General features: G+C 37.7%; 1 protein-coding gene across 2 annotated transcripts in view; it reads right to left on the bottom strand.

The window, feature by feature from the left end:
* The window catches only part of RNF115 (ring finger protein 115), a 65,650-nt gene that overhangs the window by 18,952 nt on the left and 32,492 nt on the right, over window positions 1–14,206 (bottom strand). For both annotated transcript variants that reach the window (XM_006730134.3, XM_081815838.1), the window contains one exon: window positions 8,087–8,298. In XM_006730134.3, the coding sequence (XP_006730197.1) occupies window positions 8,087–8,298 (212 nt within the window). The remainder of the gene's footprint in view (window positions 1–8,086; window positions 8,299–14,206) is intronic.

The raw sequence follows: 14,206 nt of genomic DNA on the forward strand, positions 1-14,206 counted from the left end.
TGACGTGTAACTCCCTAATAAGTAAGCAAAGATAAAAGTATTTATCTTAACTAGAAACAAGAGAAACCATCACTTATAGACTTCAGACATTACTGCACTTCAACTTTCATAACATTCATGAAACAATCTTCAGACAATTACTTTTAACAAAGAATACTTTTTAAAATTTGATATTTGTATGTATTGTGAAATGATCACAATAAATCTAGTTCACATCCATCACCATACATAATTAGAATTTCTTTTTCTTGTGTTAAGAACTTTTAAGATTACTCTCTTAGCAATTTCCAAATATAAAATACAGTATTATTAACTATAGCCACTCTGCTGTACATTATATCCCCAACTTATTTATATTTTAACTGGAAGTTTGTACCTTTTGACCCCCACCCCCTTCACCCATTTTGCTCACCTCCCATGCCCCACTCCCTTTCCCCACCCCACCCTGGCAACCATAAATCTGTTCTCTGTATCTATAAACTTGGTTTTGGGATTTGGGGTTTTTTTAGATTCCACATGTAAGTGAGATATATTTGTCTTTTTCTGACTGACTTATTTCACTTACCGTAATGCCCTCAAGGTCCAGCCACACTGTTACAAATGGCAAGATTTCATTCTTTTTTATGGCTGAATAATATTCTATTATATATCTATACCATGTTTTCTTTATCCATTTATCTATTGATAGACATTCAGGTTGTTTCTACATCTTAGCTATTGTAAATAATGCTGCAATAAACATGGGGGATGTGCATGTATCTTTTCAAATTAGTGTTTTCATTTTTATCGGATTAATATCCAGAAGTGGACCTGCTGGATCATATGGTAGTTCTATTTTTCTTGAGGAATCTCCATACTGTCTTCCATACTGGCTGCACCAATTTACATTCCCACCAACAGTGCACAAGGGTTCATTCCCTTTTCTCCACATCCTCACCAACACTAGTTATTTTCTGTCTTTTTGATAACGGCCATTCTAACAGGTTTGAGGTGATATCTCGCTGTGATTTTGACTTGCATTTCCCTGACGATTACTGATGCTGAACATCTTTTCATGTACCTGTTGGCCATCTATATATGTCTTTTTTGGAAAATTGTCTATTCAGATCCCCTGCCCATTTAGTCAAATTATTTGGAGTTTTTTGATGCTCAGCTGTGTAAGTTCTTTATGTACTTTGATATTAATCCCTTAGAAGATAATGTTGCTTCATTTTTAATGTATTTACATATATAGTTACTTTCTCCTAATGGCAAATGTTTTTGTCATCTACATATTTAGTCAATAATGTTTACACAGGTAATAACATGAAACTTCTTTTCACAGTATGTCTAAATAAGGTAAAAAATGGGTAGGTTCATTTAATGGAAACTTTAAATGAAAGGGGCACCTGAGTGGTGCAGTCAGTTAAGCGTCGGACTCTTGGTTTCAGCTCGGGTAGTGAACTAAGGGTGGTGAGATCGAGCCCCACGTTGGGCTCAACACTCAGCACAGAGTCTGCTTGGGTTTCTCTCCCACTCCCTCTTGCCCCCCCAACCCCCAGACACATTCTCTCTCTCTAAAATAAATAAATAAATCTTTTAAAAACCTTTAAATTTTAATGATAGAAAGGGGAAAAATCAACAAGAGTTAAATGACTTTCTCCCTCTGCCTCTCACCCCGCTCTCGTAATCTCTTTCATTCTCTCTCAAATAAATAAAATCTTAAAAAAAAAAAAAAAAAGCTAAATGACTAAAATATACAAAATGCTGATTCAGAGCCAAAAATCACTAAGTTCATGACACTCACCACCCCCCAAAAAAAGGTGTGTGTGGGAGGGTGTACGTGGTTAACATATCTTACAAGATAAGATCAAAATCTTCAGAAGACTGCTAAAACATTATTTAATGTAAAATAAATGTTAATCCTATGCTACAATTAATCTGAAGTAACGTGTTACTTTTTCTATTAGCTAAAATAGCTAATAGAATATCTAATTAGCAGACACTGGCTGTCTGACCCCAAATCCATTCTCAACACCATTCTCCCTTGCCACCTCCTACTACAAAGGATTCAAAAGCTAAATCCATGCTCTCCCAGCTTTCTTTACAGCTGGGGGTGGGGAACATGTAACAAAGTGCCCAGTGAGTGGAATTTTCTTGGTAAGGAATATAGAGGTGGGAGTGGGGCAATGGAAAAGATTTTCCTTTCCTTAAAAAAAAGGGGGGGGGACAAATAAGCTGATGCTATCCCTTTTCCCTTTCTTCTTTCCTGAGGTTCTAAGGCAGTAAGCATGAGAGAAAGACCAAGAGAACCACAGAGATTCAACCCTAACATGGTTAAGATATGGAAATATCCTACTGCCACCCAGCTATAGACATCTTGTTATGTGTAAGAAAAACAAATTCCTATGGAAAAACGTTCCATGCTCATGGACTGGAAGAACAAATATTGTGAAGATGTCAATGCTACCTAGAGCAATCTACACATTCAATGCAATCCCCATCAGAAAAACAAATTCTTAAGCCATCATTAAGTTCAGGTTATATGTTACTCAGGTAATACGATTGTCTGTAAAGGACACATGAGAAAAGGAGGCTTATATCTTTCTCCCACTCTGCTATTAGTTAAAAAGACAATGTAGTGGGCACCTGGGTGGCTCAGTCATTAAGCGTCTGCCTTCGGTTCAGGTCATGATCCCAGGGTCCTGGGATCAAGTCCCACATCGGGCTCCCTGCTCTGCGGGAAGCCTGCTTCTCCCTCTCCCACTCCCCGTGCTTGTGTTCCTGCTCTCGCTATGTCTCTCTCTGTCAAAAAAATAAATAAAATCTTTAAAAAAAAAAAAAAAAAAAAAAAAGACAATGTAGTAACAGAGTAGACCACAATTTCCAATGGAATAAATAAGCAAAGCAACCAAGGAGGACTGAATCAAGCTAATGTGTTCACACTGATATTTTATTAATCTGGCAAGGAATTTCTGAGCAAAAGATACTAAAATTTGACCCCTGCCTACTTTAGCTGTTCATGGCCCAGCTCCAGGGCTCTGTGAGAAGAGTGTATACAGCCTAGTGCCTGAAAAATTCTAGGCACTTGATTAAGTGTTAGTTACCTTCTCGTCTCAGATTGCAGAAAAAATACAAGGCTGCCAAAGGGCATTCATACTATGTTTTTAAGCATTCATACAGTAGATAGAACAAATTAGAAAAATTCTCCCCATTCCTATTAGCAACTAAAAAAATCTTCTTGAAAGAATTTTATTTCCTTTACAAGACTCCTAGCAGAAACTGTGTTTGTCCAGTAGGCCAGAAATTATCCAGCTAATAATCAAGAGAAACACAAGCTGATCACTTTACTCTGACACCCCAACTCTCTTATTAATTTAAGGGCTATGAACAAGGGTTACTGCTTAAAATGCTTAGATCCAATTACTCTGGTCAAATTGGGATTATGAGCATCAAAATGAATAATGATTAAAATAAAATCCATGAGTCCATGCTAAAATAAATAAGTGGACTGAAAAGATAGGGCAAGGAGAAGAAAAAAGCTCATTTACAGAAGATTGGTATCTGTAGAAGGAATCATAGAAATAGAAAAATCATTATTTTACAGCCATTATACTAATAATTCAGGCAAGAATCATCATGTAAAAAACTACTAGGGAACCAGATGTTCATTCGATATCCAAGTATCACCACAGATTATTTATTAATTACAAAGGAGAAAGTGTACCTTTATAAGAAAAGTCTGGCAGACAAGGCCTTACCCAAATGGTCAAACTTAACACTACCCATGATGGGGAAAGCTAACAATGTGCCCCTCTGCTGCAATACGCTGAGAAGGATACATCATTTATCTAGTACTCTTGCCCAGATACTTAATCTGAATGAAGAAACAATCAGACAAATTCAAATTACTGGACATCTTAAAAAAAAAAACAAAAAAAAACCCTAGACTTAAAACTAAGGAAGGTCATGTGTGGGTTTTCCCTGATAGCATGAACTAAACGCCCAGCCACCAGCTAGCACTACCACCAGACATGTACACAAATAAGCCTACAGATGATTTCAGCCCTCAGGCTTTATGTGTTCTAGCTGTGGTCCTAGACATCACACAGCACAGAGAAACTATCTCCTACCCTATCTGAATTCCTCACTCAAAGAACTGTGAGCGATAATACATAATTATTACTGTTTCAAGTCACCAAGTTTTAGGATAATTTGTTATGCAACAACAGATAACTAATATACACTCTAATAAGGCAGAATCTCAATTTTCCTCAGTAGTGCCTACCTCACAGTAGGTACTTCATAGTACCTACTATGCCATAGTACTATGGTAGGGGAGTGCATGAGGTGCTTTGGGAGAGCACAAAGAAGGGCCTCTGACACAGTCCTGAGGTCACAGGAGGCTTCCTAAATTCAACAAAGGATTAATTGGGTTAAGAAAGCAGCAGAGGGGGCGCCTGGGTGGCTCAGTCGGTTAAGCGTCTGCCTTCGGCTCAGGTCATGATACCAGGGTCCTGGGATCAAGTCCCGCATCGGGCTCCCTGCTCTGTGGGGAGCCTGCTTCTCCCTCTCCTCCCCACTTGTGCTGTCTCTCTCACTATCTCTGTCTCTCTCTAATAAATAAAAAACAAAAATCTAAAAAAAAAAAAAAAAAAAGAAAGCAATAGAGGTATTTCTGCCAAAGGAAACAGATTAAGCAAAGGTAAACAAGCTAGAAACACCATGGTGTATGTAGAGAATAAGTTTTATATTGGTGGAATAAAAGGAAGAAGTGACAGGAAACAAGGTTGCAGAGTTCAGAAACACAGAGGCCCTTGTATATGAAGTTATGGACCCTATGACAATGGATTTTATACAGAGAAGTGACAGAGATTTGAAAATTTAGGTAGATAATCCTGTAAGGGTAATACGGGAGCAAATTTAAGAATGGTAATGCTTTGAAGGAGATATGGCCGTGAACTACAAGGGAAATGGTTGGACAAAACAGGAGTTGAGAAATAGAAAAATCAGGAAGAATTCATAACTAACTGGCTAAGTATATATTGGAGAGTTGAGCGGGACAAAGAAAAGATTCTATGTTAATACTTCAGTTTCTAAACTGGGTAGAGTGGTACCCCCCCATCAAAATCAGATAAAGAAAAAGGATTGGGTTTGGAAGAAAAGAGTTTAGCTTTCATCTTGGTGAGTCTGGAGTATCTATGGAACATCCAGTTGGAAATGTCTAACAAGAGGATATAAATTCAAGTCTCAAATTAGGGGGAAAGGTCAAAATAGAAATATAGATCTGGGAGTCTTTAGTATACAGGTAATTATTAGAATTGTGAGATAACCTAAGAATGGCCAGAGAGAACTTACAGAGTAGTGGTTCTCAACCAGGGACAATTTTGCTCCCTCAGGGGACATTTGGCAATATCTGAAGACAGTTCTGGTTATCATAACTGGGAGGATAAGGGGGGTTTACTACAGGTAGTAGACAAAAGCCAGGGACACTGCTAAACGTCCTGTAATGTACAGGAGAGCCTCCCACACAACAAAGAATTATCTAGCCCCAAAATGTCACTGAGTCCCAAAGTTAAGAACCCTATTGCAGACTAAGGAAAAGTCAGAGAAGAGGTAAATCGAGAAAACTTACTGTCATGGAAGTCAGAGAAGCAGAGGATTTCACAAGGGGGGAGAAAATGTTGAATTCAGTACATTAGACTCATACAATGAAGATTTTGAAATACACACTGGGTCTTCACCCCTGCAACACAGGGATTTTAGTGAAAGGAGAACCAGATTATAGTAGTAGAGGAATAATGAGAGATGAGAAAGTACAAAAAGTAAAAGCAACTCCTCGGGAAATTTTATTGGAAAAGGAAAGAAATACGATTGGGCAGTAACTAAAACAATGGTTCTCAACTCTGGCTACAATCAGAATAACCTCAAAAGCTTTTAAAAATTACCAGTGCTTAGGGGTGCCTGGATGGCTCGGACGGTTAAGCGTCTGCCTTCTGCCTTCGGCTCAGGTCATGATCCCAGGGTCCTGGGATACAGCCTCACGTCAGGCTCCCTGCTCAGTGGGGAGCCTACTTCTCCCTCTCCCTCTGCCTGCTGCTCCCCCTGTTTGCACTCTCTCTCTCTCCCTGTCAAATAAATAAAATCTTTAAAAAAAAAAAAAATTACCAGTGCTTAGATCTCACCCAGAATACTTAAATCGGAATCCTTGGGGACAGGGACCAGGTATCAGGATTTTTAAAAATACCTCAGTGACACTAATGTACAGCCAGAGTTGAAAACCATGCTGCTAAAGTGTGGGGAGGCGGGGCAGCAAGGGGGAAAAAGGGAGCAGGGAGATGAAAATGGATGAAACTAAATCTCAGAGGAAATAGGTAAAGAATGAGTCAGAAACATGGGCTAATGGAGTTACTTTGAAAACAAAGGCAGGATACCTCATCTTAGGAGACTGGAAGGAGAAATAAATATTAATGTAGAAAAATGTGACCCAGGGTTTTTGGGAGTTCATGTCTGAGGCCCCAATTTTCAAAATGAAGAATATAATCAGCTGCTGAGAATGAGCTACCAGACAGGAAATCTGGAGTGAGATTTGGCGGAAGTTCAAAATATTTCCTGAGGGGAATGCAAATTAAAAGACTAATCAAAAGCATTGACAGTCTAATGGAGATTAAATACACTTTGCCAGCTGCAGGGGCACCAATGGGCACATTAATGATTTTCCTCCAGCAGTACTCAGCCATTCCCTTAGGGGAGGAACAAGGTAAAAGCAGACCACAGCACTGATCCAAAATTGGCAGTTTAGTGGGTAGGAGAAAATAAGTGCACAAGAGGTAAAACTGTAGATGAACTGTAGCTGAGGAGCTGAACAATGGGGTCCATACCAGGTAGAGAAAGGAAAGTAAACTACATGCAGTTTAAAGGGCACAGATTTGCCTCTCAGCACCATATGTTATTACAATGGTCTAAGATTTTTTGGCTTTTGTCCTTGACAATCCCATTAAATCAGATCTCCTATATCTTATTATTGTCCTAAGAAGAAATGTCTACAACTAACTTTGAAATTCATAAGATATAATATGAACTAATGGACAAATAGGTGGATAGATATGTGATAAAGCAAGTATAGTAAGCTATTAATAGTAAAATCTAGAAGGTGTATATATGTAAGGGAGTGTAGGCTCTAGAATAGCACTGTCCAATAGCACTTTCTGAGATAACAGAAATGTTCTATAATCTGTGCTGTAAAATATGGTAACTACCAGCAATCTGTAGCTACTGAACCCTTGAAATGTGGCTACTGTGACTGAAGAATTTTGAGTTTTATTAACTTTTAATTAATTTAAATCGATATAACCCCATGTGGCTAGTGGCTGCCATGCAGCACTAGATTCATACATCCCTGGATTCAAGTAAATCCTGGATCTACCACTGATCCAAGTTATTTTATTTCTCCGAGTCTTAGTTTATTCTTATATAAAATAAGAATAGCAATAGCACCTACTAATTCATATGGATTAAATAAGCAGATAAAGCATGAAGTACAATCCTAAGCATATGGCAAACACTTTTAAAAATTCATGTTTATTATTCCTACAAAATGGGCTCTATGAGATCAAAGGTCAGCATCTGTTCTGCTCACCACTGTATCCCCAATATCTAACAGAAGTGGTCCAGCATAAAAGACATTCAATAAACATTTGTTGCATGAATGTTTTTACAGTCACAAGACTATATTTCTATTAAATTTCATATTAAGTCCACTGCTCCAATCTGTTGAGGTCTTTTTGAATCCTAATGTTGTCCAATATATTGGATATCCCTTTCAGTATTTTCTGATAAACAAATATTATCACCTATATATTAATCTAAGACATTAATAAAATTAACCAGAGACCTATATCATTACTTTTAGCATCCTTTAGTTTATCATCATTTGTTAACTGGTAGCAGCTGAGAAGAGACATTCAGTTTAACTTCACCTTCACTCTGTTTATATCTCCATCTTGTCCATAAAGGTAAGAAGTATGAGAACCTTATAAAGATTAGATTATGCCAATACATCCTTCATTGAAACTACCCTTAAAGAGAACTTAAAGAAAAAACTCACCCTTCAATAGCTGGGGATCTATCAGGACGAGTACTTCCTCGTGATCTGTATCTTCGAGTCATTGGCAGCCGTGGAGGACGACTTGGTCCCCAGAAGTCAGTGTGAGTTTGGTGACCCCTCTCATTGGCTCTATTATCTTGGTCCAGTGGATTGCTACTTAGAAATGGTCTAAAATCTGGGAAAAACATCGTGTGGTCCAAATGCTCCCAGAGCTAGTAAAAACCAGAAATAAACAACACGTTACTGGTTTCAAGATCAGAGGAAAGAGGAAATGGTAAGAATAAATACTGAAAAAGGAGGAAAAAAAATTTTTTTGGAATAGTTTTTAACACTTCGAAATTCAGCAGTTCCAAACTAAAGAAGTGTATATTTCCCTAATTTCACGGAGGAGAAAAGAAATGTCTTTCAAGTGCATACATGGTGTGTGTGTACAGGGGGGGCACTTATATACTGAGAAACTTAAATTCCCTCATACAGAAACAAGCCAACAGCTGGACCCTTTCCTTAATACTGAGCTCATATTCACATGCCTCTGGCCAATTTCCCCTTCTGAAGTAAAAATGTGAGCCAGACATGACCATGGACTTCTGTCCTAAGCACAACCATTTAGATCATCATATTCTCGTGCTTTGTCACAAATAACATCCACATTTTTACTATATAATAACCTAAGATTTAAATAAAATGGATGTAGTTACACATTTTTTTTACAGATCATCATTACCACAAAGTGGAGACAGAGGACTACAAAATACTTCTATTATCTAGAAACTGCATCAGAAAGGGACATTGTCAAAGCTGTGCCAAAGCAGTGCAGGAACGTTTGGTAAGACTATTCTGTTGTACATATTTTATCACTCAAAGGGTGTTGTTGGGGATGTGGGGACAGGAGTAGGGGGGGATGTGTGTTTGGAATTATTCAACAAAGAGTGAATGGAAAAAACAAACCACCACTGAAATAATTTAAATTTTATTTATCTGTACACCAGATATTTTAGAGTTCCAGAGAATACTACCTATTTCACTCCATCCAACCAAGTACATAACTCTGGTTACATCCTGGTCTTTTCATTTTGTTTCAAAGTTTTAAGTCAAACAGAAAAACTTATTATTTAATGCATATATAATAAGAGGGACACAAAACTGCTCAGCACATGACCTTAGGTCTTAAAATCCTCACAGCCCTCCTGCTCCAGTCTGATCATTTCTTCCAGAGACCCATACTAACAATAGCCTCCTCTAGAAACATTCAGAGAACAGATTAGCAGGCCAGCTGCATGTTACAGCTGATCTGATTTCAGAGCCCACTCTAGTCTCAACCTAACATCCAGTAACTTGTCAAATCGATTCTTGAAATTAAGGAGTTTGTTTAGGTTTGTCAAAAATGTTATTTTTGCCATTTTTTCCGGTTTACATTTTGCTTCTTGATTTTCAAAGATGTTTCCTCCTCCTTTAAAAAATACACAATATAGTACAAAAATGTGAACACAGAATATAAAATATGAAGTGCAATACAGTCTCCATTCATTCAGCTATGACCAATCCCTACCCCTAATTCCTACTCTGAGGTTAATTTGGTGTGTAGAATTCCAATCTTTAAATATCTTTGTGTTAACACACACACACACACACACACACACACACACACACACTCTCTCTTTCATTCAACAAATGAAACATTTAGCATGTACTCTGTCCCAATCACTTTCTGGGAACTATTTAAGATATGGCAGTGAATAAGATGTTAAAAAAAAAGAACCTCTGCCCCAATGGATTTCATTTTTAAGTGGGAAGAGATACTACCCCTCCCCACAAATGGAAGGCAAAAGAAACTGTAGATATTAGACAGGGATAAAAGCCATGGAGGAAAAAGAGGCTTGCACTGACTCAGAACACACAAAGTCCTATCACTATTTTCAACAGCACCATAACATGGACGTTTTATATTTTATGTAGTCTTTAACATTTTTATTATAATATCTAGTATCTGATACATGTAAAATATAATGAGGTATAAGAAAGTAAAATACAGGGGCGCCTGGGTGGCTCAGTCGTTAAGCGTCTGCCTTCGGCTCAGGTCATGATCCCAGGGTCCTGGGATCGAGCCCCGCATCGGGCTCCTTGCTCGGCGGGAAGCCTGCTTCTCCCTCTCCCACTCCCCCTGCTTGTGTTCCCTCTCTCGCTATCTCTCTCTGTCAAATAAATAAATAAAAATCTTTAAAAAAAGAAAATACATACCCATATAACCATCTTAGTTCACATCACTAAAGCCACTGAAACCCCCTGTGTGTCCCTCCCTGCCCCAACCTCCAGTAACCACAACCCATAATTTTTTATTATCCCCTTGCTTTTCTTTACAGTTTTACTAGAAATGTATATATCCCTAATAAAATGTGACTTATGAATTATAAAAGTGCCTTATGAAAGCACTTGCTTTTTTGGCTGCACATGTTGGTGCATTCATTTTCACACACATTTTATACCACACTTTTTAAAATCTTTTCTCCTCAATAAACATCTAGATTGTTTCCAGGTTTTTGCTATTACAAACAGCCAGTGTGAACATTCATATATGTGTCGTCTGCTGCAGAGATAGAAAAGTCTCTCCATTTAGCAGTTTGTACAACTTTATATGTTCTATATATCTTCAATTTTACTTGGTAATGCCAAATTGTTTTGCACAGTAACTATCAATTCACACATCCACCAAGAGTTTCCACTGTACCAAATCCTGGCAAGCACTAGATATCACAGGGCTTTTGTTTTTGTTTTTAGTTTTTACCAATCTGCTAGACAGAAAATGATATGTCATTGTAAGGTTTTTGTTTGTTTTTTTTGTTTCTGGTGTATAAGAATAAATAGGAGGGTTTATTTAAAATGCATATTCTTTGGCCCTACTCCAAAAAGTAAATTCAATAGGTCTACAGTGAGTCTGAAAGACTCCCTTTAGCCTTTCTTGTATGGAAGGTCTATTAGCAATGAAATCCCTCAAATGTTGTTTATCTGGGAATGTCTTAATTTCTCCTTCATTCTTGAAAGACACTTTTGCCAGAGTTTGGTTTTTTTCTAATTAAAGGATTTTATTTATTTGAGAGTAAGAGTGCACAAGCAGGGGGAGAGGGGGAGGGCAGAGGGAGAGGGAGAAGCAGACTCCCTACTGAGCAGAGAGCACTCCAAGGGGCTGGATCTTGGGACCCCGAGATCAGGACCCGAGCCTAACGAAGACAGACGCTTAACCGAGTCACCCAGGTGCCCCACTTCTGCCAGATTTTGAATTCTTGGTTGGCAGTTTTTTCTTTCAGCACTTTAAAATGTCATCACTGCCTTCTAGCCCTCAATATTAACTCAACCTTGAATTCTTTTTTTTAAGATTTTATTTATTTATGTGACAGAGAAAGAGAGAGAGCACAAGCAGGGGGAGCGGCAGGCAGAGGGAGAGGGAGAAGCAGGCTCCCCGCCGATCAGGGAGCTCAAGGCAGGGCTTGATCCCAGGACCCTGGGATCATGACCTGAGCTGAAGGCAGATGCTTAACCCACTGAGCAACCCAGGCACCCTCCCCAACCTTGAATTCTTAGGATGAACACAAGCTGGCTTATAATACATTGCTGCATTCTATTTCTGGGGTTTGGGTGAATTTCTGCATCTATGTTCATGACAGAATTGGCCTCTAATTTTCCTTTTGTGTACTATCCTTGTCTGATTTTGCTATCAAGTTATCTTAGCCCCATAAAATATATTAGGAAGCATTCTTTTTCATATGGCCATCCTGTAGCATAGAAATAGAATTACTGGGTATAAGCATTTTAAATTTTGTTAGATAATACCAAGCTACCCTCCAAAGGTCTATACCAATTTATACTCCCACCAGAGTACAAGAGCTTACATTCTTCCATACTCTTGCCAACACTGTTTTTTAATAACTTTTAAAAACTTCTGATGTCCAACTGGATGAACAAAAAATAATATGCACACTAAAAACATTAATAAGATTTCTCTAAATACTAGTGAAATAAAGCACCTTTTCAGTTTAACTGCCATTTTTACTTCTTATCATCAGACTTATTTTCCTTTCTAGGGACAGTCCCACCTCTGGTAAAGATAGCTGGTTTCTAGTCTGAAAAGTGGTCCACAACACAAAGTTTTGCTTGACCCCCAATTCCAAAGTAAATGCAACATTTAAATATCCAAAACTGTACTTGCCTTTAATAAGTGAAAAAGTATTATCCCCTCCACTTTTTCCATCATCCAACATCACTAACATAAACTATAGGAAATGTACAATTCCCTTACTATATGAATAAAGTTCCAAAAAGTTTGCTCACAGAAAAGAACTCTCAAAGCAATCATTATAATTAACATAAAAACTAAGTATTTGAGAATTTTGACTAGAAGAAAAATCAAGTACCAAGATTCTAATATCAATAATCTGCATTGATAATTATACAACTTGTTATCACATCTAATACATGTAAAAATTCTGAAGGAATTCAAGATTAGAAGCAGCTGCAACAACAGCATGAGGCATTTTGCTACTTGCTTGGAAACTGAAAATTAGCATAAATAAATAATAACAATCAATGTATTTGTCCCAAATAGTGCACGCTGGCCACAGAACACAACATAAAAAGCGCACTACACAAATTTATACCAAATCAACACTAAGGATAAGAACAGCTGCAGGTCATTTGCTTCTGAGTAGACTTAAACAAGCATAAGAGAAAAAAAATAACTCTTCTATAAAACTGGGTGTTCAGGACATGGCTTACATGTAAGTAAAACCAGAGACCACTATTACAAAGTTTTGGTGAAACATCCAAAAGATTCACAGAGACCGTTTATTTGACAAGTTTTGCTTGAAAAACTGAAATGTTACTCTGAATGGAGGTAAAAAGACAATGCTTCTGAAAATACCTGTGCTGAAATATTTACAATATAAAAAACAGGATGGACAATACTTTCCATTTAGCAGAATTTGCTACTAGCTAACCATGATCACATCAGCAACTCTTAAAATATTATGGTCTGTTCCTCAGAAGTTAAAGTTACCATAGGACCCAGCAATTTCACACCTAGTTATATATCTAAGAAAACATATGTTCACACAAAAATTTATACACAAATATTCCTTATTCATAACAGCTAAATAGTGTAAACAACCAAATGCCCACCAACTGATGAGTGAATAAAGTGTAGTACTGTATACATACAACTGAAATATTATATAGCCATAAAAAAAAAGAATAAAGTACTGATACATGCTACAATATGGATGAACCTTGAAAATATGGTAAGTGAAGGAAATCAGTCACAAAGGTCACATAATGTATGATTTATATAAAATGTCCCAAAGAGGCAAATCCAGAGAAAACAGATTGGTGGTTACCTACGGCTGAGGGAACTGGGAAGAAAAAAGGAGTGACTACTAATGGATAGAGAGTTACTTTTTGGGGTGAAAAAGAAGTTTTAGAATTAGTGGGGATGGTTATACACTGTGAATATACTAAAACCACTGAATTGTACACTTTAAAGGTTAAATTACAGGGTGTGTGAATTATATCTTTTAAAAACACTATAGTCTCGGGTGGCTCAGTTGGTTAAGCATCTGCCTTCAGCTCAGGTCATGATCTCAGGGTCCTGGGATCTAGCCCCACATAGGGCTCTCTGGGCTCTCTACTCAGCGGGGAGTCTGCTTCTCCCTCTGTGCTTTCCCTCTCTCTCTCAAATAAATAAATAAAATCTTAAGAAAAAACAAACTACAGTCTCACAGAGATAAACTGAGAGTACAACTTTGAAAAAGTTCACAAGCAACCTTATGAAAACATTAAAGATAAAGAATACACCCATCACCTCCAAATGTTTTCTAGTGCCCCTAGGTAATCCCTTCCTCCTGCCCCTAAGCAACCACTGATCTTCCTGTGGTTTGCATTTTCTAGAATTTTATATTTTCTAGAATTTCATGTAAAAACGATCATATTGTATGTACTCTGGCTTCCTTCACTCGATTATTTTGACATTCATCCATATTTTACCAATGGTTTATGCTGAGTAGTATTCCATAATATGACTATACCACAATTCGTCTACCCACCTACCTGTTGATGCGTTGATTTGGGTTATTT

The sequence above is a fragment of the Leptonychotes weddellii genome, chromosome 4 (assembly GCF_054177405.1).
Source record: "Leptonychotes weddellii isolate Sample4059 chromosome 4, ASM5417740v2, whole genome shotgun sequence".
NCBI lineage: Eukaryota > Metazoa > Chordata > Mammalia > Carnivora > Phocidae > Leptonychotes > Leptonychotes weddellii.